Source organism: Ixodes scapularis, unplaced genomic scaffold (assembly GCF_016920785.2).
Source record: "Ixodes scapularis isolate PalLabHiFi unplaced genomic scaffold, ASM1692078v2 PGA_scaffold7__128_contigs__length_106722199, whole genome shotgun sequence".
NCBI classification, from domain to species: Eukaryota; Metazoa; Arthropoda; class Arachnida; order Ixodida; family Ixodidae; genus Ixodes; species Ixodes scapularis.
In genome coordinates, this window is record NW_024609882.1 from 20,386,468 (window position 1) to 20,409,392 (window position 22,925).

Genomic DNA, 22,925 nt, shown 5'->3' on the forward strand with positions numbered 1-22,925 from the left:
AGGCTGCCATTGGTCACGTGATGTTGCGCACGTCGGGCAGTGCGCCGAACATTTTTTTGTTTGTTTCTGTTTAGTTCTTGTTATACGGGAGTTTTATTTGTTTGTCTTTTTAATTGTGAAGAAGGTAGCGGTCCCCCAGCTGCCCAAGGTCGTGTCACACGCGGCGACGATTCGTTTTCTTTTTTTCCTTATTTGAACTCATGCAGCGTGAAGAAATATCCGCGAGAATAAAACTGACGGGAAGCAGTGACGAAACGTTGAACTCGTTTATTTCAAATTAAAATTCAACAAGCGCTCCGAGACTTTCCCCAACGTCAAGTACGCAGACGAACAAACAAAGAAGCAAAAAGACACAAAAAGAACAACCTTAGAATCATGGAAGAAACACTACCTTTCCTTTTCTTTTTAAAGAAATTATTAGACTTACAAAAGTCCACTGATGACTTGCACAGCATTTACTCAAAATAACTGTTTTGAGAGACTAGTTACGTGTCCATTTAATGACCTGTGCAATATTTTTCACCACACTATAACACAAAACACAACCAGAATGACTCGCTCCAAACCACAAGTATGGTAGCATGCCTGTGACTTGCCATACTCCCTACAACACCGCTCAGATTAACCCATAGACGGTCGGGAGTTTTTCCCCGGAAGATGTTTCCCAGTGGTCTGGCTTTGTTTGCAAGGGTACGGTATAAAGAAAAGGTCGACGAACAGGTCTTTTCTTAATTACCCAGCGGAAGCACGTACGTGCTTGCAAGCTGTTTAGGTTTAAAAGAATCAAGTTAAAAAATATTGAAGGCAAAAAGTGCTCACCTTTCTTCCGTTCAATTTCATTGTGATGCATTCGCTCCCGCAACAGTCCGGCAGCTTCAGATTCCTAACCGGAGGTATATGTTACAGAACTTCTCCGTCGGATGACGAGCTCTCATCCTCCGAATTTAATTCCAAAAAGCGTCGGAAGTCTGAACCGAAAGAGACGGCGCTCCCATCGCATACCGCCAAAGCGGCCGATATGCGAAAAGAGCCTCACGTGCGCGACGTGTCCAATCTGAAAACTATAGATAGCCCGGCAATGCAAAACAATGTGCGAATGTGACCTTTATAGTTTGCCAAAGACACGACAAAGGGCGACATCTCCCGCAGTGCACGCAGTTTCGCATTTAAGCTCGCACGTGTACGGCGACGACCGTCGAATGGTTAATCGTGCTCGAGTGTCGTAGAGCCTCAAGGATCTCGGCAATGCCACCACCTGTTCGAGACAAGAGTCTGCGACGGGTCAAGCCTCCAGTCAAAGCTCTGCCTCCTGCGCATGCTCAGTGCCTTCCGTCAATCTTCCGCTGCACGTGCAACGAAGCATCATAAAAGGCAAAAAACTTGTGCCCCAGGCCGTCACCGATTGTAAACGGTGCTTAAACCTACGAATAGTCTTCAAAGGATGGTGCCAGACACTTTCACAGCTATGCATTGCGCGCGCATAAACGAGGGCATCACCAGCACATTAGAGAAACACAGCAACACTCTGAGCAAAGCGAACTGTATGTGGTCCATGGAGAACTTCGTGGCCTACATCCAGTCCAGGGTCAACCCGTCGACGGTGGTCCCACGATATCCTAGCAGCTGCCGCCAGCGGCAAAACTCTGCTTGGAAAGATGCGGGAGGAACCGAGACTCGCTCGAGTCGCCGACGAGCCTCCGGAGCGGTGGATCCCTGCTGCTTCTTCAGCTGCCGTGGAAACGAGACCGTGGTGGTGGTGTAGCGGCGCCCTCCGTGAGTCTTAAAAGGCGAGCAGTGGTTCGCGCCGTACGTCCAGCATATCTGCGTGGTAAAGATTTGAGTGCCAATGAATCGTTTGCGACGAATTTCCCAAACTGGTCGCATGCATGTATGTACGACGAATATTCTCTTTAAACGAGGAACGTACAACTAAATACAGCTTCACTTAGTCCCTGCTTTAGGTCTATGAAACACTACTGGATATACAGTTCTCAAATTTCGTCAAAAATATGTGTCGAACTCCGCATGGTTGCATTCAGCAGTGCTAAGTGACTATGTGCAACATAGTTGCGCACTGCCATGCTGCACACAGTCGCATGCAACATAATAAATAGTTGCGTGCACTCGTAGGAGTAAAAGCATGAACCTAGATGTACTAAAAGCATAGAGCGCTAACGAAGTGAGCGAGCCCTCGGTGAGGCAAAGCAGGTGCGGCAAATGGGAGGTTTCTTAGAGAAATACAGGATGGATTAGGAGAGTTCATTTCTACCACGTAGGTACTACGGAAGGTCGTTAGCTCATGTACGAAACCCAACTTCCCAGCCAACTCCAGCTGCCACCGATACGGCTACGAGCAATGCGCGAGTCGGCTTTGTGCTGCACTTCGGAAACGCTCGGCGACTCTTGAAATGCAAACGTGCGGTTCGAATTCGACGTTGCACAGTTCACACCAACGGTCGTGTGCCCGCCGAACCGTCGGGCACTTCACAGTCCTCCAAGACCAATCCCTCACCGGCGACGATGTGGTGCCAGGGGAGCGCCACGAAGGTGAGCAGGGCGTCCAGCAGGCCCTCTCCCTTGGGTGCTATCGTAGGCTCGTCTCTCAGCGCTGAAAAAATAACAAAAAAACAGGAATCGGTGGTTGCGGCACAGCCTTGACATCCCAACGCATGCTTGTTCCTTCAGACACAGTGCCAGAAGTGCATCCCCAACCGATCTGTACACCACTTCCTCGCCTCTTCCGCCGTAGGTCAGTCTTCGACGTCACAGCCTACAGAAACTTTGGCAGTCGCGAACTGGGGTGCCGCGACGTCGGCGAAGCTCGCGTTCGCCGATACTTTCTGACCACCAAGGTTACGGCGTCCGACCGGTTCCCGCAACGTCATTCGTTGCCACTTGGGGACCGCCTTCGATGTGTCGGCGGTGTAGGACGCCAAATGCACTGGTCGAAGACGCGATCCAAGGAACTCGGCAGTGCACTTACCGTCCCGAGGGTCGTCCGCCTCCAGCTCGTCCCCGGAGAAGACGTCGATGCCCTGTCGCTCCGAGCGGCACCGCTGGAGTGTCCCCGAGCACGGCGCCAGCAGCGCGGTCGAGGGCTCCGAACTCCTGCGCCACGGCGGAAAGGGCCACTCCTGCCCGCGAAGCGCCTCGTCAATGTCGTGGGTTGCGCACATTGTTCCGGAGCCGCCTTTGAACGGCGTGGGAGGAGGGCAGGCACAAGAGATGAAGGGGACAATCAAATAGTGGAATAATTATTTTGAGGAAATGGGCGCAGACTGCTACTACCTACTAAGGTAGTACCAGACTGGAACTGCTGGAGGAAAAAAAAATGTAACATAACGCTTTTAAGTGGCATGTGTAGCGACTTTTGTCCGAATGTTGATCGTGACACAATGTTAGTTCCGCAGCGCGAAACAGACGGGTCTTCGCTAAATAACGATAAATAAGACGAAACCTTATAGCAGACCTTCTGGAGTCTTGCCACAGTGGGATGAAAATGGGAGGTGGATTCAAACCAACTCACGAGGCAACACGGAACAGGTGCCGGCACCTTGTTTCGTGCGTATCTATTTGTTCTTACATTCCACACTTTCACTCATAAAGAAAACCCACCACTAAAGTTTTTATTTTAAGTTTGTTCCCTCAGAGACCGAGCATAAAACGAGTGCCCAAACAGATGCGTCAATGAATATTTCAATTACATGCATATCCATACTTTGTCCACCTGTCCTAGCTTTTGCCCATTTCGGTGACTCTGCAACATCCTTCCAAACACTGGGCCGGGTGGTGCAAGCTACCTCCCGATACAAAGGGCGCAACCACTGCCGTCCATCCAAAGGCCACGACTACGCTCCGTTTACCCCTAAGCCAACGGTTTGGCAGGAGCTGCGCACTCGCCAAACCAACCAATCACATGGCTTTCATCGCCCGACGCTACTTTCTGCGCATGGGTGGAGGAGGGAGTGTGATCACGTGCCAAAAGATGGACGTACCACCGGTCCGGCAAGCATGTGGCTTTAGTAAAGTAGTATTTTGAGCTACTTAGTAATTCGGCGTGGTAGAACAGTGTACAGAACACGAAGAAAGAAAAAGGACAGGTAGAAGGAAAAAGCACTCTTTCAATCTACCCGTCTTTTCTCTTCCTCCGCGATCTGTGCGCAGTTTTACCGTGGCATATAGCTTCTACTGCACTGTGAACCTGGGGACGAACGGAGTACTGAGGACGTACCTGCGCGGGTGCGGGCCCCCTCCTGAGAGCCACCTGGGCGTGGCCCTTGCCCCTGGGTCCCCGGAGCCCCACGTAGTGGCAGCCGTTGGGGCCGGGGGGTCCCCTCGCCCGGTGTGCGTTTCCGAGGGCCTCCTGGCGCACGCAGCCTAGGAAGAGTAGCCCCTGGAGCCGGCCACACTCGCGGTCCCTGGCCGCCAGCTCCACGCACAGCATCTCGCCCGGCCGTAGGGTCAGACCCTGAAAGGCCTGGGGAGAGACGATTGCAGTCGGTTCTCCGTTGAGACGACGAGAGACGCGGCGTGGAGGTGGGGAAATTGTTACGGAGCAATCGAGATGGAGAAGCACTGGTTCGTCTTTATATTTTTAGGGGCGAGGCTCCCTAGGATCTAGCCTTGTCCATCCGGCGTCCGCGCTCACATGGATTGCCACCCATCTGTCTTCTTAAAAAAAGAGAAAATGTTTGCGCAGTCGACAGGCTTCAAAACCTGCGCGGGGAGACCCCAACAGATTTCTAGTCCATCGCCTTAAGGGGATGGTGAACTGAAATTTGGATTTCATAAAAACAATGCTGGAGATGTAGGCGGGATGCTACAATCCCTACAACACTACTAGTAAGGCGATATCTCAAATGGACGGCCGTATTTTTGGAAAAAGGAGTCGAGATTGAACCAGGCCGACGAGGCGCGTGACGTCAAGATACTTAGTTTCCTCCTCTCTTCGCTTCGCTCCCTCAAGGCCGCGAGGCGGAGAAGACGTGAGGCCGTTCTCTCTCCTTCTCGGAGAAACATGACGTCAACATTCCTGCCAAATGCGGCTCTTTTTTTAAAAAATACGGTCATCCGTTCGAGATATCGCTGTTTGAGTGATGGTTTGGTGTTTGTAGCATCCCGATGCACGCTTTTGCCACATGTTTTGGGGAATCCAGATTTCGGTTCAGCATCCCTTTAACCACTCGGCCATGACTGTGGGACGAGTAGGGGGCTCTGAGATGTGGTAGTAACTCAAGAGCTGGAGATGTCATGGATGAAACGTTGCATGTAGCCGCTCAACGTCTATACAGGAGAGGGCGCTGCGGTCAAATCGGTATATAATCGTGTTAAACTTTGAATGCATTGGCTCAACGTTTATAGACGAGAGGGCGCTGCGGTCAAATGCTCAACTGCGTATATAACCACGATCCATACCACACATTCTCTTTCTGACATGGACCATTGATTTAAGCGGTGGAGATGTGTTCCCACGGCTTCTAGCGGATCCACGCTGATCCGCTAGAAGAACCATTGGCTCTGCATTTCACCGACCATAAAGCAGTAATAATGAAGTCGAAACGCAACCCGAAACTCAGCACTACCTATGAGCAAAAAAAAATATCAGCACCATCAGCACTACCTATGAACAAAATCAGTATCATCAGCACCACCAGAGCTTCACCCCAATCAACATCATTCACCACGTGGAGATGCAGTCATTTTTTTTTAACTCAGAACGTGTTTTGTGGGGTTATTTGTTGCGAAAAAACTGTTGGGAACCAGTGTAGGGGACAAGCATCGGGATCGATAGACGTGGACGGGCACCGCGAACGTGCGACGTTGAGGTTATATATACAGCTGGCAAAGGCCCATGTCAAATGAACGTAAGAAAGGCGCTCCAGCGAGGCTCGAACCTGAATCAATGCCATCAAAGTCGTCAAATACAAAATCAAACAGCAACAAAAGTTTGCAAAACAAAAATTGTGCTGCAAAATTACAACACTTTAGCAAATGGACCCACAATGGTATTAAGGTTTAGCCACCAAGAAAAATATAATTTTCCATACAGCTAAAGGTATGAAGACACAAGCACAGTGTTAAACACCAAGCATTCTGAAAACACACATTCACAAAGAGAAAATTCACTTTCGTTATTCCCAGCTATCACGTGACAGTTTATAAAAAAAAATGATCAGACGATGGAATTGAAATTGTTTCCTCGGGCAATTCATTCCACTGTTTAATGGTACTGGGGGGGAATGAGAATTTGAATATATTAGTCCTAGCTGAAAATTCTCTAATTTTTTTTGAATTATCCAATCTGCATGATACAAAGTGTGGCAGTTCAATGGATTTAATTTTATCCAGTCGTTTGATCATGATATATTCAATGTAAAAATTTTAAATGGAGTCGGCGCCTTCCAGAAATTAGAGGTTCCCAGTCTAATTGACGCTTAAGGGCACTAACACTTCGTTTGAAATTGTAATCTTTTGTGACAAACCTTCCAGCTTTGCTTTGGATTTGTTTAATTTTCTATTCTAAATAGCGTTTCTTAGGGTCTCAGAGCATGCAGGCGTATTCTAAAATAGGCCTCAGATAAGAAAGATAAAGGGTGCTTTTTATATTAGAGGAACAACTGTAAAACTTCCTCCTTAAGAAATTTAGCACAAAGTTGGCTTTGACCGTCATGTTGTCTACATGCACGTTCCACGATAAGTTTTCTGAAAAATGAACGCCTAAATATTTTACTTTGTCCACCTTTTGTAGTGGGTGGTCATTTTCAGGTGAACATTATGTGATTGGATTTGGGAATAATTAAATTCATTTCCCATATTTCGCACTATCTTGATAAGCGATCAATATCTTCCTTTAGCTCTAGACCGTCTGAATACGTCTTTATGTTCTGGTATAAGACACAATCGTTCGCATAAAGACAAACGCTTGAACTAATGTCTGTAGAAATGTTGTTTATATATATTAGGAATAAAAGCGGACCTAGCACTGATCCCTGTGGGACCCTTGATGTTACTTCTAAATGCGACAACGTTTTCCCGTTAACTAAAACAGCCTGTCTTCTATTTGTAAGATAATCATTAAGCCAGTTAAAATTATTTTCAGGGATATTCAAAATTTTTTATTTGTATAGGATCAATTTATGACCTTGTCAAAGGCTTTATGAAAATCTAAAAAAACGCAGTCTGCTTACACACCTTTATCAAACAAAAAAAAAAAAGAAATGTTGTGATAAAAGTCGATCAGCTGGGTATCGCACGATAAACCACTTCGTAAGCCATGTTGATAAGGAATAAAAAAGTTGTTTCCGTCGAGATGTTATATCAGGTGGCTGTAGATTATATGTTCTAATACTTTCGAGCACATACAAAGAAGACAGATTGGTCTATAGTTTTCTACCCTATTCTTTTTTACCGCTTTTGTGGGCAGGAACGATGTGAGCTCTTTTCCATTCACTTGGTAATTTACCCCTTGATAATGAGTTATCAAATAATACAAATAAAAAACTAGACAGAATGCCGGAACACTCTTTTATTATGTGACCTGGTATACCATTAGGCCCAGTGGCCTTGTGATAGTTAATATTGTTTAGTAAACTAAGAATCTCATCTTGACAAAGTTCAATATCCAACATGCTGTCTTCTAAAGATTTAAAAATGAGAAAAGGGCCATTCACTACAGAAGGCGAGAATACAAATTCGAAATAGCCATTAAAACGGCTTGCTTTTTCAGTCGTTGATAGTTGAAATACCTGGCTCATCTTCAATTAAACTTTTCACATACCTCCAAAGTTCCTTCAGATTTTGTTTTAACTTATCATCAAGAGTTGCGAGAAACTAATTCTTGTAGTGTGTCGCTTTGCTTTTAAAAATTGCTGTTAGTTCCTTTAGATGAACCAGGAGGCTGTTTTCCATATTGTCTAAATCTAGCCCACACACAACGTCTAGGACGCTGCCTAGAGGACAACTTCTTGGACGACCTCAAGCTCGTTGCCTAGAACGACGTCCAGGACAACCTCAAGGACGACGTCTAGGACGACCTCGAGGACAACTTCTAAGACGATCTCGAGGACGACGCCTAGGGGCCGACCTCAAGGACGACGTGTAGGACGACCTCAAGGATGACTTCTAAAGAAATTCAGCCTTTCCACTCTGGTTTTCACCAGAGTGGAAAGGCAGGAAAGGTTGCCGCCATCTATAAGCATTTGCGGCAACTAGACAACAGGCAAGCTGGTTGCCGACGTCGTTCATAGATGGCAGTAGCTGTCTGGAGTTTTGTGCCAACATTTGATTGTCCACGGACATGATACCGGGGAAACTAGCCCTTAACAGCTCCACTGTAAAAAACTAGCACAAACCAAACAGTGTGGTTTGTCCGGGACATATTTTGTGCTCCCTTGTCTTTGTCAACATGACCTAGCTTTTCTTTTTTTTTCTCTTCATTAAAGGAAAGCTTGAGAGGTTCTTAAAAAAAGACAAAACAAGTTAGAGCGGAATTCTGGAGTGTTTTTATCCCATGAATATGAATGTCACGTTCGTCTTCCCACGAGATGTATTTAAATGCGAGAAAACAAAAAAAACCTCCAACCAGTCATTACGTCATGCCTAGATCTTTCAGCCGCCAAGAGCGTGTCGCTCGTGTGGGCAGCACGTGCATTTGCAAACTTGCCAAGTACATTCCCCCGCACCGACACAAGTTGTGACGTCTTTTTCGGACCTTTTCGAAAAAAGCAAGAGTGCATGTGCATAGCTTTCAGAGGCGCTGAAGATGCGCGAGGACAGAGATTCCAAACTCTTGATATTGCCGCGCACGCAGCTGGCCAAGTAGGCAGCACGGCCGCAGCCGTGGAATAACGGTTATCGTGCTTGCCTCCCACGCGAAAAGCCAGGGTTCGATCCCGGGAGTTATTCGTCCTTTATTTATTCTTTCAGTTTAATATTCTGGTGAATTCGAGAACATTGTTGTTTATTCTGGGTCCGAATGTTCTATGCGTCGAACCTTCTACGCTAATTATTCCAGAAGCCCACGCGTGTACATAAGGGGCTTTGTGTGGTGAGCCAAAGTGAATTTTCATCCAGCGTTCGACTCTGCTGTCATGCCAGCTTTGACGCCCGCGACGCTGTGCTTTTTTTCTGTTTGCTTTTTATTTTTGGGCAGAAGTTCGCCCTACTAAACGTTCAGTTTACTCAGTCATTGCCGCCTCATCCCTTGTCATTCGTGACAATGTGACGTTAAGCTTTGGAAGGGACGAGCTTCAGCGATACTTGACATCATGACCTGGCATATTCATTTGATAATAGGCTTCAAGTAGGTTGCATATTTCTTTATTTTAAAAAAAGCATTTGATACAGTATCTCATGTGCTTATTATTCATAATCTTTCAACATTAAACTTACCGAGTAACATTCTCGCATGGCTAACCGATTACTTGCAACAGAGAAAGCAATGGTGATATTGCGGTTACATCCAGAATACCACAAGGGTCTGTGAGGGTCCACTTTTGTTTTTAATGCGAAAGAATTAACTGTTTCATGGAGCGAGCCGACGTCATCAGCTTTGAAACCATGCAAAACGGTACCTTAAAGGGGTAGGGAAACGAAATTTCAGCGCTCATTTTCTAGCTTGAGTGTGTTGCATGTTGCACCCTTACCTCAAAAACAACGGTTTTCTGTTAAAAGGCACAAGAAAACTAATTTTAAACCTAAATAAACAATCTTTCAATGTGCATCTGGTGGATGGCATGCGGAGCCTTTTTGGGAGGTAATCTAGTAACGTTGGGGAACTTGCTACGTAGTCGTGACGTAGCAGATTCCTTCGGAGTAGCGACGTTTTTTGGAATTTCAACATTTTCCTTCGAAGCTTTCCTCCTAGCTCAACTCACAAATCGCGCACTGTACCAAACGGTCCAAGAAGACAAAAAGGGAGGACTCCCCTCTTTCTTGGACCCTCATTCGTGCAACCGGACACGGCCATTCTCCTCCTAGAAGATTAGCCCGTCGCTCAAGACTCGAAAAAAAGTTTCTTTCCCCACCCCTGTTCAGCCCTAAGCTGACAGTGTTGTGGAAGCTACGTGCTTCTTCGGCCAGCCACACGGTCGTCACCCCACAGTTGTAACGCGCTGACGCTATTGACACCACCACAACGCTGACAACGCCACCAAGGGCAAAGCTCATAACCACGCCAGCCATGCTACGTCACGAATGCGGGGGAATCTTTTCTTTCTGTTTTTGTTTGCGCCGGATATCCCATGACGCATCGCACTCTCCGTTCGCTTCTCTTCGAGCGCTTGCTCAAGTGCACCATTTGGAACAAAAAATATAGCCCGTAGTTAAAAATACAAATGTGCGATTATCATTTACGGTTATTATCCGTCATGTTTGACTCATTTCCGAACGAAATTTGAATATTTCAATTTTTGTTTCCGTACCCCTTTAATGAAACCACACGCAAAGCAAGTTAACGGCACCTTTTACACTTTGGTCCCACTGGCTGGTGTACGTCAACGAGGCTCCCATTGGCCGCTGTGCGTCAGTTTGTGTAGTGTCATCCTGACTGTGTTATCACATTGTACTGTTATCATTGATCACCGCGTTTGGTCGCCCCTTATCGGTCCTATGGCGCGTGGCAATTTATACGGCGCATGGAATAAACCCAGGGGTTCATTCTGCTCAGAACTACGTTGATGTCTGTTTTTTTCTTGCGCCGCAAGGCACATGACAGTTTGAACGATCGCTCACCCGATGGCACTGCGTGCCTGTGAGGCAGCGGCTCCACCGTTCCACGCCCAAAGTCAGCGAATCGTACGCCCCAGATCAAAGAAGAGAGCGAAGAGTGGCGTGCGTGCTTTCGCATTCACAACTCATAAGAAGTGCTTAGGTGTACCTTGAGCCTTTCGATTTTTATTGACGATATCACCCACTCACTGAATTCAAGAATAAGGCTTTACGCTGATGACTGTGTTGTATACTCCGAGGTTCGTGACATCGCAGATTGCTGTGCATTACAAGATGATATCTTCCGTATCTTTGCTTGGTGTGATACATGGGGCATGAAACTAAACACGGTAAAGTGTCATCATGTGCGTTTCACGCGTAAATGCAGGCCTGTCCTCTTCACATATAACGTCAGCGGAAATTCTCTAGCAACCGTACCAAACGCAAAATACTTTGGTGTATACCTTTCGGAAAACTTTACCTGGACAAAACACGTAGACTACAAAACTGCAAGAGCAACTTGCGCGCTTAACTTTGCAAAGTGAAATTTTAAAGACTGTCCGCGAAACACTAAGTTGACGTTATACCTAACATACTTTAGACCTATCTTAGAGTATGCCAGTGTCTCCTGAGACCCTAGTCAAACATGTATTGTTTATCAACTAGAAAATATTCAAAACAGAGCAGCCAGGTTTATAAGAGGCACCTACAATTTTAGATCAAGTGTTAGCGATCTGAAAAGAGAATTCGAACGCCACAGAAGGCGTTCCATGCGATTGAAATTCTATCATAGCATCTTTCAAAACTACCTTGGTTTAAATAAAAATAACTATATGCTGCCTCCCCACTTCACATCAGAAAGGAGAGACCACTCAAAAAAAGTGAGAGAGTACAGTCTAAGCTCATTATAACAGACCTTGATCTGACTAAAATTTCGGTCTGCTCTAAAAGGAGTATGTTGTATGCAGATATCAAGTTGAGTCAATGGTGCATAGAGGAAAACCAACCGAACTTCACAAATCGGTATGTCATATCCAAATGTCTGCTGTGATCAGGTCCGTTGTACAGTAGACTCTCATTAATTCAAACTCCAGGAAGTCACAGATTTTAGTTTGAGTTATCAGAAGTTTGAATTATCACAAATTTATCTAAATATGATACTAGACAACATTATGGTTTGTTACATGGATAGCTACATACAAAGCAGATTTTTGCCAGTTTCCTCTACATAGGCCTAATTATAAGCAAGTACAGGCAAAACACATTGGTGAAAGAACTGAACTTTGTCTTTGTGGACGTCCAGAACACGGGGTGTGCGGACTACTGTCTGTAAAACGCATTTAGTGTGCGTCGGGTATTGCGAGGATACAGGAATACAGTAGACTCATAAATTCAAACTCCAAAAAGCCACGAATTTTGTTTAAACTATCGCAAGTTGGAATTATGAGAAATTCATCTAAATATGATGCAAGATAGAATTATGATATGTCATATGAATGACTACACAAACAAAGTAGATATTCAGTGATTTCCTCTCATAGGCCTGCTGATAATAAGCAGGTATGCCATACATAAAACATTTGTGAAATGTATGACAAGTTTATTTATCTCCTAAAAATGTTGTTTATCGTGGACTGTTTAGACAGCAGATCAAAACTCAAAACAAAATTAACTTTGCTCATCAGGCCAAGAGGTTGTCTAATGTGGACTATTAAGCAGGGAACACATGAGCAATGAAAACTGGCACCGCGCGGCAGTTTTCATAGCAACTTGCGCGAACACTGTGACTTGGACCTATGCCATGCCGCCATGTCACAGCGTCCGCGCAAGTTGCCATGGAAATGCTTGCATGGTGCCAGTTTTCAGAGCTCATGTGTGCCCGCTTGAGCCCCGTTGAGTGCGCTTCTCACCGAGCACCGGTGCACCGCGGAGAAACAACACCCGCGGAAGCACGTTCCGCGTGTGTTGCTTCTCTGCAGCGCACCAATGCTCAGAAAGAAGCGCACTCAACGGGGCCGCGAGAACAAAATGTATGAATTAAGCGAAAACGCCGTTCGAATTAAACGGCTTATAAATACATTAAAAACAGCGGGACAACCAAAATTTTGAAATCTGTTTAATTAACCGGAAGTACAAAATATCCGAGTCTGAATGATCGCGAGCCTACTGTAATGAGCTTAGACTGTACCAGTGCAGAACGGAAGTGTTCAAGAACTCTGTCTTTCCTTCCAGAACAGGTGACTGGAACTCGCTACCCGAAGAGTCAATAAACATAGCATCTACATCCCTGTTCTTCAATAGAATATTAAATAGTGACCTTTCAGATTGTTTTTGATGTCTTGTTGCTTGTGCCTCTCTTCAAGAATAAAGTAATTAGTAAAATTTTCTTTTGCATGTTCATGTCATGTGCTTTTTGTTTTTGTACCTTCGCTCAACTGTACTCGTACTCCCCCCCCTCGCTGTAATGCCTTCATAAGCGCAGCGAGGTACCTTGAATAAATAAATAAATAAATACAAAATAAATTAATAAATTGCAAATTCCGCTTCATCAGGACATCCAGCTCGGCCCAAAAACCTGCTGTGCATGACAGAATCTTTTTTTTATATCATCAAGCAGCTCAGGACACAACAGAGCTACGCCTGTCCATACCTAGGAGTTAACAAGAACAAGCAAATTCATTAGAAGCGTAGAAAAATTAACATTACGGGCCATCTGCGAGAAACCGACGTTTTTCGCATCGCCGCAAAACAGACAAAAGGGCCCGACACGGTCGCACCATCTCAACGACAGCGAATACTGTGGCTGAAGTATCACGGGACTCACTTCTTCGTAGTTGTCGACGGCGAAGAAGATGTCGGGGTAGGCCATCTCCTCCAGCTCCCCTTTGTCCTCCATGCTATGGCGACTGGGAGAGGCGTACACCCTCTGCAAGGCGCAATGCAGGAGTGGCGTGGCTAAGCCGACATGAAACAGCCCAGTGAGTTTTGTATGAAAAATCTTCATCTCGACTGAAGACAAAGTTGTCACACTCATTGGAAACTAGAGGCGACGGATAATTAAAGTTGCCCATGTCTTAAAAACGTAACACCAGTTTTGCCGATTTTTTTTTTTTATTAGAACAAGCAGAGTGTAATTTAAAGCTGTGTTCCTTTTTCAGCAACGAATGAATTAGCGCTTTTTAGTTTCATTCTGTCTTGTCTTACATGAATACCAAAGCACAAGTAAAATAGTGCAATGTTTTAAATTTTTAAGAAGACGCTTTTCTTGTCCTCATTCAAAATCATCGACTAGCTCAAGCACGAGACGTGCGACCAGAAAGCCAGGTGAAAAAATCCCAGCGAACGTACGCCCAGACCCTACTTATGTACGTAAATTCCGATCGACAACAGAAGTCTCCTTGGACCGCCATAAAACAAAAATGCGCACCAAATATGGATGGTCGTGGTATGTGTCCCACAGAGATGGCGCTAGAGAAGCCAAAAGTCCGGCGAAACTGCACCCAAATGTTTTAGAGCGCAGCTCTTAGGCGCCCGTTTCCGGCTTAAGCAGCATCGCTGTCGGCGTAACTGCGCGTTGCATTATGGGACTTTGACCATAATAATGTCACACGTGACGTCCCGTGCGACGTCATGAGGGTCACTCGGGACGTCACCGCGCATTGTATTATGGGTAAATTTCCGCCCTAAATCTAAGAAAAAATTTCTCCGCTAAACTTAGCTAAAAAATTCCCTGCTAAATTTAGCGGAAAAATTTCCCTGCTAAATTTAGCGGAAATAGTTCTCCGCTAAATGTAGCAGAAAAATTTTCCCGCTATATCTAGAGAAAAAACTTCCCCGCTAAGCTTAGTGGAAAAGATTTCCCACTAAATTTAGCAAAATAATTTCCCTGCTAAATTTAGCGGAAATAATTCCCCACTAAATTTAGCGGAAAAATTTTCCTGCTAAATTTAGCGGAAAAAATTCCCCACTAAACTTAGCGAAAAATTTTCTCCGCTAGATTTAGCAGAAAACATTTGGCAGGAAATTTAGCGAAAATTCTTCGCTAAATGGGAGGGGAGCAGGAGAGGAGTACGGATGAGGAAGGGGGGCATACCCTCCTCCTCCTCAAGAGCTGCGCTCTAGTTCGGCGTTAAAGGGGATTGTAAACGTCTCATTTTTTTAAAGAATGCATATCCCCCAATGTGTAAAGTGTCCTACAGAAAAACGTCACATCTGTAGCAGCTAAGTGCCGAACCCATGTGGTTCAGTCTAGCTCAAACGCTCACGCTGCATGGTAAAGGCCCGCTCACACTTGTGCTTACGACCGAGTTCCTGTGGTCTCTTACGACGAGACGCTGGCACCATTTTGTGAGGTGGCGCCGGAACTGCACTTCACTAGAGCAAAGGCTCTGCAGTATTGCGAGGTCAACTGCAGAGTTTTAAGGCACCCCGGCCGTAAGCAGTCGCAAGTGTGCCAACCAGCCTTGACACATTGCTTACAGACGACTCCTCGTGTCGGCGACGGTGCCCAGTTTGGCGCCCAGTCGTCACTTGTCCGCAAACAAGTCGGCGGCCTAGCGGACGTGCAGGGCACAACAAAGTTCACCCTAACAAGCGATCGGAGCTTTTCACGGTTCCCCCACAAACTAACAGCTTCCGTCGGCACCATCGGCATGGCAGAACGTGCCTGTCCGGGGCGTCGCTGTGGGTGGTAGCAGTTTAGGGGTTTGTCCCTACCTCATACAAATGAAACGCATGCACAAAAAGAGAGGTTCAATGTCACGTTCGTGGGAACTCTGTCGCACAGCGGCGACCGACGGAAACTAACTTGGGTCACCCCCACCTGAGACTTCCTGCGAAGAACCTGGAGATGCTGACTGCTTGTTCTCGTGCAGACCGCTCCAGTCAAAGTGTACTCCAGCTGTACAAAAACAAAAAGGAAAGACGCCGCAGAGCCGGATATCAGGGGACACCACTCGAATTGGCGCACGCGAGAGAACGTAAAGACGAGCTATGCTCTCGGCACTAACGTACCACCGTATGCCTCACACTCTTTTGCCGTGTAAAGTTGATGTTGCTTAGTGCGTGTCCACAAGGCGACGACCACAGATACCAGATGCTTTTTTAAGGAGGACAAACGTTACACTGCCTACATCTTCGTACAAAACATTAGATTTCGACAAATCTCGTATTCATGTCAAGCCTGTACCAGAACAAATTCTTTACTAAAACAATTTTCGAATTAGATAAATTTTCATATCTGGGCAGACTCTGTTGTCGGACAAATTCTGTAATAGCGTGGCCGCCTTTTTCTATCTGTCCAGAAAAGAATGAAACGAAGCAAACAGTGCTAACACAATGTGTACATTGTCGTTAACACAATGTGTACATTGTCCTAAGGGAACCTCCACTTTCCAGTAGCAACTTCTAATCTCTCTCCAGCAGATTACTATCCTTTTTGTAGCTATCTTTCTTGCCGCCTTCACCCTTCCCTGATAGCAATATTTGTAAATAGCAAGCAGCCTGGCTGTTAGGAAAGATGAGATTCAAGATACACTGAGATAGCTCTTGTTCAGATGGACCTAGAGCTATTAATTAAACAGCAACTCCGCTTCATTTTTGTCATTAAAAACCAATGCAGTCCTTTTCAGTATCACCTAGGGAGACCACACGTCCAATATTACAACCTAGTTCTGGCTAAATGTTTCAACTTCACAAATCGCCAAGTTGCCGAAATCGGCTGACACGAGCAGACGAATTGAGGCGCAACCAACAGCGCAGTCAAGGCTACGACGTGGGCGTAGCCAACATTGAGCTAAACGTCATCACCATTGCCCCTTTCTGCTTGTTTTTACTTCTCCGAGCAAGTGTACCGAGTGACATGAGCAGAGTTTCCTCTCGGCACTCAGCGGTGTCATGGTGATTGTCGTAACACGCCTGCGCAGCACGCTTCTTTAGAGCCATTCAGCCGTTACCGCCATCTCCTGCGTCTTAACCGCCATTCCTGCGTCTTAACCGCCATCGTCGTCTCCTTGTTTGCAATTATTGTCTCTCGAAGTTTCATCTAAACTACAAACACTAATGCAAAAAAAAAAAACCTTTTTTAGAGCAATATTGACAGAACGAGATGCGATTTAGTCGGTAGTCACCTCCTTTCCACTTGTTTTCTCTCTCAACCTTTCGGTTGTGTGAAGGAGAGGTGCATCGGCTTGGCCATCACGTTGAGGTGGAGATAGCATATGACCATTCCGTGACGTCATAGACTTTGCACACAAAATTTAAAATAAATCTCGCGCCAGCAATATTGTTTTAATTTCTTTTTTTTTTTCACGTAAAGTTAGTTTTTTTACTTGCATGTCTTAACCAAACTGTTTAAAAAAAAAAGCATTTTCTTTTTAGGGGCTTTTTAAGCTATGCTTAGAGCAGTCTGTTGCAGGTTGAAAGTAGCGGGACAACCTCCTTCCACAAAGCTTTCTACACGTTCCACTTTGGCCAAACAAACACTGGAGAGGAGGAAACCGTCAACCACGGCGAGCGGAGAGCTTTCTTGAAGGAGCCTGTCCCGCAGTTCTTAACTTACGGCAGACTACAGCTCTATGCCGTGCTGCGTCCAATGAAGCAACACACCGAGAGAGTGGAAACTCAGGGGCCCACCTGTTGCATGATCAGGTTCAGGTAGACCGTTTCCTCCCAGTGCATCTCCAGGTCCGCAATGGGAAGCTTCTTGGAGGCACGTCGGAACACTTGCACGCTCGTCTGAGTGGCGGCAGAAAAGCGTCACCGTTCGTAAGGACTCGGGTCGCTGTGGAACCGTTGTGCAACTGTCCTTTGCACCATACTCGGCTAGTAATTGGACTACGGTAAATGCATTACTGTAATTTAGTTACTTTTCCGGGTACTTCGGAAGAGCAATTCACTCCTTTTGGTTAAAAGAAATTGTAATTTACTTACTTCATGATCTCAGGGTTGCAGAATCTTAACTACATTTATAACCACCTTTTATTATAATTGTGCCACCCCAGAGCTCTGTCACCGACAAGCAAAAGAACACCGGACGTCTGCCTCACGGCACTTCTGCCGTCCCTTTGAACTTTGACAGTGGTGAGACAATGTCAGGGTGCCGACCGTGCATGCACAGCTCAGCAACGTTCAAAACCACGATGCCAGCAGGGGGGTAGACGAGATCTCCCCAAGTAAAGTGAGAGTGTATACCTTCAAGTACCTATTTATCCTTATTGATCGTAGAAATGAAACTTAAAATTATAATAAGAACTGTAATTCCATCATTCTCTCGTTTTTATGCCTGCGTGTGCTTTGTTCTTACTGTGTTCTTAGATTTCTCAATTGTATTTAAACCCCCCTTCTGTAATTCATTCATTCATTTTTTTTTTTTTTTTTGCTTATGAACAGTTTTTGCTTTTGTAATGATGCACAATATACATAAGCCAAAAAGGAAAAAAACAATAATTCTAGAGATTATTAAAGAAAAGCCTGCACGCTATAAAAGATGGGTTTAAAAGGCCATATGTGGAGCGTCAATGATATGATAAAAGTTCTGAATGTGTTTCACGGAGCAAGTTTTGAAGATTTGACAAAAAATGTAAGAGAAATTTGCTAAAAACATCTTGGAACATGAACATTAACTCCTTCCTAACCACGGGAAAAGCAGCAATTTTCAAAGGATCCGTGCAAATGCTTTTATTTTGCTAACTTAATTGCGTATGAAGCAATATGATACATCAAATGTCGCAAATTAGTTGTTCTTTCCAAAGAAACAAGTTAGTATAAAGTGGGAAAAAATTTTTAAATTTTATTTCTTGAAAATACAATGTATGTGTGGAAGGCGTATAAAGACCGAAACTTCTACAGCTATGTCGAATTAAATGTAAAATAAGAAAAATTTCAACTATAGAAAATGTGCCCAATACCCATGGCTATTACTTCCGAAAGCTAGTGCACTCTTACTGACATTACCTATTTTCACTTCGTCGGAGAGTTAGCCTCCATAGCACGCCTGCTTTTCAATGAAGGAATGCTTATATTGGTGAAACACAAATAGTACATCTCACATGCCCAGCAGAATGCTTTCCCTGAGTCCTACCTTGGTTCTGTCATAGCCTCGATTGCAGTTCCCTCATATTTAGAATTTCTGTGCGCTTTGTTGGGAACATAAAATCTGCACGCCGGCTCAGGACAACCATGGAAATTATAGTGATGCTTACTGACAACCATCAGTTAAGCAATGCCTGTAACATAACTTGAAGCGTCCCCAGAGCTCTTGTGGACTAAAAAATATGCCACAATACAGATGAATTATCTAAATAATTCCATCTTTGTTACGAAGACTTATGCAAGCAGTTAGCAATGTTAAACAAGGGCAACCACCATTCCCACAACTATTCTTGACAGCCCACCAGCTTGCGATAAAGCTTAAACCTAAAATTGAAACCGAAACTAGAGTTCTTCGGCTATCCATGAGATTGTGGAATATAATTTTCCGCACTAAATTTAATTTCTTGACGGCGCTTGGAAATTATTGATCCCCGGGGATTGATGGCCTATGGATGGGGTCAGGAAAGCGGTAATCGCTAAAGTTAGATCGGGGTGATCAATTACTCCATGAAGGCATTTAAGCAAAAGTATGAGATCTCTATCATAGCGCTCAAGGTAGAACAATTACATCATTCTAAGAGCCTTCTATAATCATGGTAAACTGAGCGGCCGATATACCAATCATAAAAAATTTGAAAGAAATGCTTCTGGACATTTTCAATCGTCGTTTGCTACATGCTGCCAATAGAATTTCATACGACAAAGGAAAACTCTAGCTTCGATCTAATTAATGCAAAGTATACTGTATAATGCAGGCTGACATGGAAAACTCGCGTGCAACTCTAGAAATGACACCCAGCGTATGAAAGAAGGCATTGACAATGCTATCGACATGTATACTGAATGACAGAGAAGAGCCTATATAAACTCCAAGATAACGGGTGCACTCGACTCTCTGCAACGGGGCATTCTCCAGTTGATGATAACAGAAATTAATAGGCCTTAGCTTCCTAGAGAAAGACAGATTAGTAGGATTAAGCGTCATATGAGCTGAGATCATTTAGGAACACATTAAAAAGAATCGGTCCAAGTATGGACCCTTGAGGAACACCAGAGAGGGTAAAAAAAACGTAAAGAGAGATGTCCAAGGACACATTCAAAGTTGTGTCTATTGAACAAATAATTGTGAATCAAGGCGCAAAGCAGAGTACTCATGCCGTAAGATTTAAATTTTTGTAAAAGTAGCGAAAGATCAACTAAATCAAATGCCTTAGACCGATTGGAATATACATTGTCAACCTGTCTGCGCTGACACAAAGTAGGCGAAACAAAATTAAAAATAGACACTAAATTTGTTTCCATGGATCTCCCTCGCACAGAACCATGTTGTGAGGGGAGGATCCCATGTTGACAAAAAGCTTGATATATGTTCCAGCAGTGCTATTTCATAGACTTTTGCAAACAGACATAACAAGAAGATAGGTTTAGTTTTTCTTATCGTCAATTCCTCCTTTTTTCTGTATCACCGCAGTCGTAGAGACTTTCCAAATCGAAGAAGAAGTAGAGGTCGGTAACGGCAGGTTAAGAATATGCACTAAAATGGGTGTGAAAATATGAGAGTGTCCTTTGACATTAGAACTCGGGATACCGCCAAAAGCAACAAATGACTTAGGTTCGAGTTTTCTGGTGGCAGTTGAACATCGGCGTCTTCAAAGAATGAAATTGAGAGGCAATCACTACCACTGTTAGTAACGTCAGGCACAGATAAACCATCCCCGTTGCAAGAATACACAAAAGCAAAATAGCTCAGCTCACAAATCAAAATTCCTGAGGAGTTAGAGACATTTGTTGTCACAATTCGCGGCTGTACGGTCCTTGGCGTACTTCCGAAAACTAATTGGTGCACTCTCCTATTGAGCTGCAATAACAAATGTGCCTGTTGAGGTCACACTTTACCGTGAACAGTAGGTATAATACTAAATAATGAAACAACTGGCTGACATTACTCTTATGACTCGGCTCTCACATCAAAACACCGACGAAATAGATGAAACAAAGGCACGAAGTGTGACGAACGTATCATGCCATAAAAGGAATCCTCCACCATCAGATAAAAAATTAACAATATATACCAGTGCGGAAAACTGCAGTCGCACTCACGTCATTGTTGTCGGAAAGAAAGTAACTGTCAAATAATGTAATTGTAAATCAAGCATTATTTGCTGAAAACATTGCAAAAATTGTAATTAATAGCTTTTTGTGCCCTAGTAATTCTAATTGTAATATATTACCTTGTTTTCCCAAGGAGTGAAGAACCCCGTCTTACCTCTTTGAGCGCCACAAACCCCAGTGTCCAATTCCCCTCCCTTCACTTTTTCCGCCCCCCTCAAAATCACCTCGGCCATTTTGTTTATTTTAATTGAAACACACTTTTTTCCCCACGGAACCGTGAGTCTGCCGGAAAACACTTAAATAATGCAAGTGTGCACCATAGACGCTTCCTCTGGTTCCTACAGAATTGCCGTAGCAGCTCAAGAAGCTTGCGTAGCTGTTATTCCAACTTTTCCTGTCTTGCCTAAAAGGGATATTGTATTTATCAAGAACTGCTGCACTCTTACCTTTATGCCCTTTTAAGAATTCCGGAACAAAAATTTTGGAATTGGGTTCTTTTGTGCACCACCTGTACATGTCTCCCCAGAGAACTTTTTGCCAAAGCATCTAACGAGGTCCACTCGAATAAAACCGACCGTGTCTAAAAATTCATGCCCGTCTTGTAATCAATCTGGTGTCGAAGAGACTTTTAATATGTTCACTTACAAACGGCACTCCTGCACGTGTGCAAAGCCCTGACAAATGCTTTTGGCTTCCAACTTCTGGTTAGTATAAAGATGAAACATCCTGCGAGGCAGCATCAGACAATGAAACACCTGCTTAAATAACCTTCTCTACCACCTGTTAGTGTTAACTACCCGGAAAGCGTACGAACGAACGCGATTGGTCGATACCGTCACGTGACACAAGCTGATCATGTGACTATGCTGCCCAACAACTGGATACGTTGCTGAGAGCATCTACAGCTGATTATTTTTTTTTTTTCTTTCTGGATTTTTGCAGTCTGAAAGCTGTGTGATACTTGCATCTTGCTCCGCCGTAACATCTTCGCACCTAGAACAGGAGAACACCTTCGGGAAATTTTGTTTTCTCGGTTCGTCACTCAAAAATGGCACATACCTCAACTCTCGGGAAATATCGTGCAGTAGACTTGCGAGTGGCTTTCTTGACGAAGAACACAAGATCGTCATGGTGGTCGGGGCTTTCGTTGCACAAAAAGTAACGAATAAAAACGTCCATCCAGAAATTCGACGTGGAGTTCACAACGACAAATCCTGAAAGGTCGAAAAGGGACGCTAGTTTGAACCACAAGCACACACAAGAAAAAAGGAAGCAGAGAAGCACGATTGGGATCGGATTAAGCTTGAAACCTCGTACAAATCTATGTATTGTTTACATATACGCCTTCTCAAAGCACGGTTTCAGCAATTTTGAAATTTCGTGAAGCTAGATTGTGAACCACGGGAAAAACCCTGCTTGATCATAGATGACACTCGCGTTCGCTCCTACGTGCTTGAAGTTCCTTGGGGGAACCGAGTTGCCGAAGGTAAGGACTCTAAACGATAAAAAGCAAGCCAAATGATCATGCTGTTGTGACGCGTGCGAGGAACGCTATCGGTGTTGCAAAGAGAGGCAACGCAATAGGACACTGCACAGAGACCTGGCAAGGGACTTTCGATCCCTTCGTTTTTCTTAAGCTTCGCTGGAGCTTCTTAGGGAGATCGGCTAAAATTACGCACCTGAGCTCGATAATTCTCGGCTTTCACGCGCTCGAAGGTGATAAACTTCGGAAAAAACCTTGGACAAAACCGCAGTATCAGAACTTTCACCAACAGCGTAACTGGCGTCTGCCATCACATTTGAACTGCTTGGATTGGATTGCTTCACAAGACGTCCATATCAGTATACACACCAAATTAGACCAAACAAACCAGTGACGTCATGGTGAAGGCACAATGAATTTGTCAATGTAACTTTAGCCACCATGCTTGTACGCCCAAATAAAAGTTTCACGATGCAGATTAATCTGACTGTTTGTGAGGTGAGCTAGCAGTTCCCAAAATAATCGTATCAAA

At 44.7% G+C, this 22,925-nt stretch overlaps 1 protein-coding gene across 4 annotated transcripts; it reads right to left on the reverse strand.

Annotated features, from left to right (window-relative positions):
- Positions 1-251: 251 nt before the first annotated feature.
- LOC8038192 (uncharacterized protein KIAA0930 homolog) lies at positions 252-22,763 on the reverse strand. 4 transcript variants are annotated; one of them, XM_042286181.1, is made up of 10 exons: positions 22,590-22,731; positions 21,970-22,124; positions 21,876-21,920; positions 17,341-17,442; positions 15,530-15,607; positions 13,532-13,633; positions 4,232-4,477; positions 2,984-3,134; positions 2,513-2,608; positions 252-1,821 (listed from the first exon to the last, which is right to left on the reverse strand). In XM_042286181.1, the coding sequence occupies exons 1-10, from the start codon at positions 22,702-22,704 to the stop codon at positions 1,781-1,783; spliced, it is 1,131 nt and encodes a 376-aa protein (XP_042142115.1). In that variant the 5' UTR covers positions 22,705-22,731; the 3' UTR covers positions 252-1,780. The 4 variants fall into 4 exon arrangements, with proteins under 4 accessions (XP_042142115.1, XP_042142117.1, XP_029829382.1 ...); XM_042286183.1 differs by having other exon boundaries at positions 21,876-21,903; positions 22,590-22,719; XM_029973522.4 differs by lacking the exon at positions 21,876-21,920 and having other exon boundaries at positions 22,590-22,763.
- Positions 22,764-22,925: the final 162 nt, after the last annotated feature.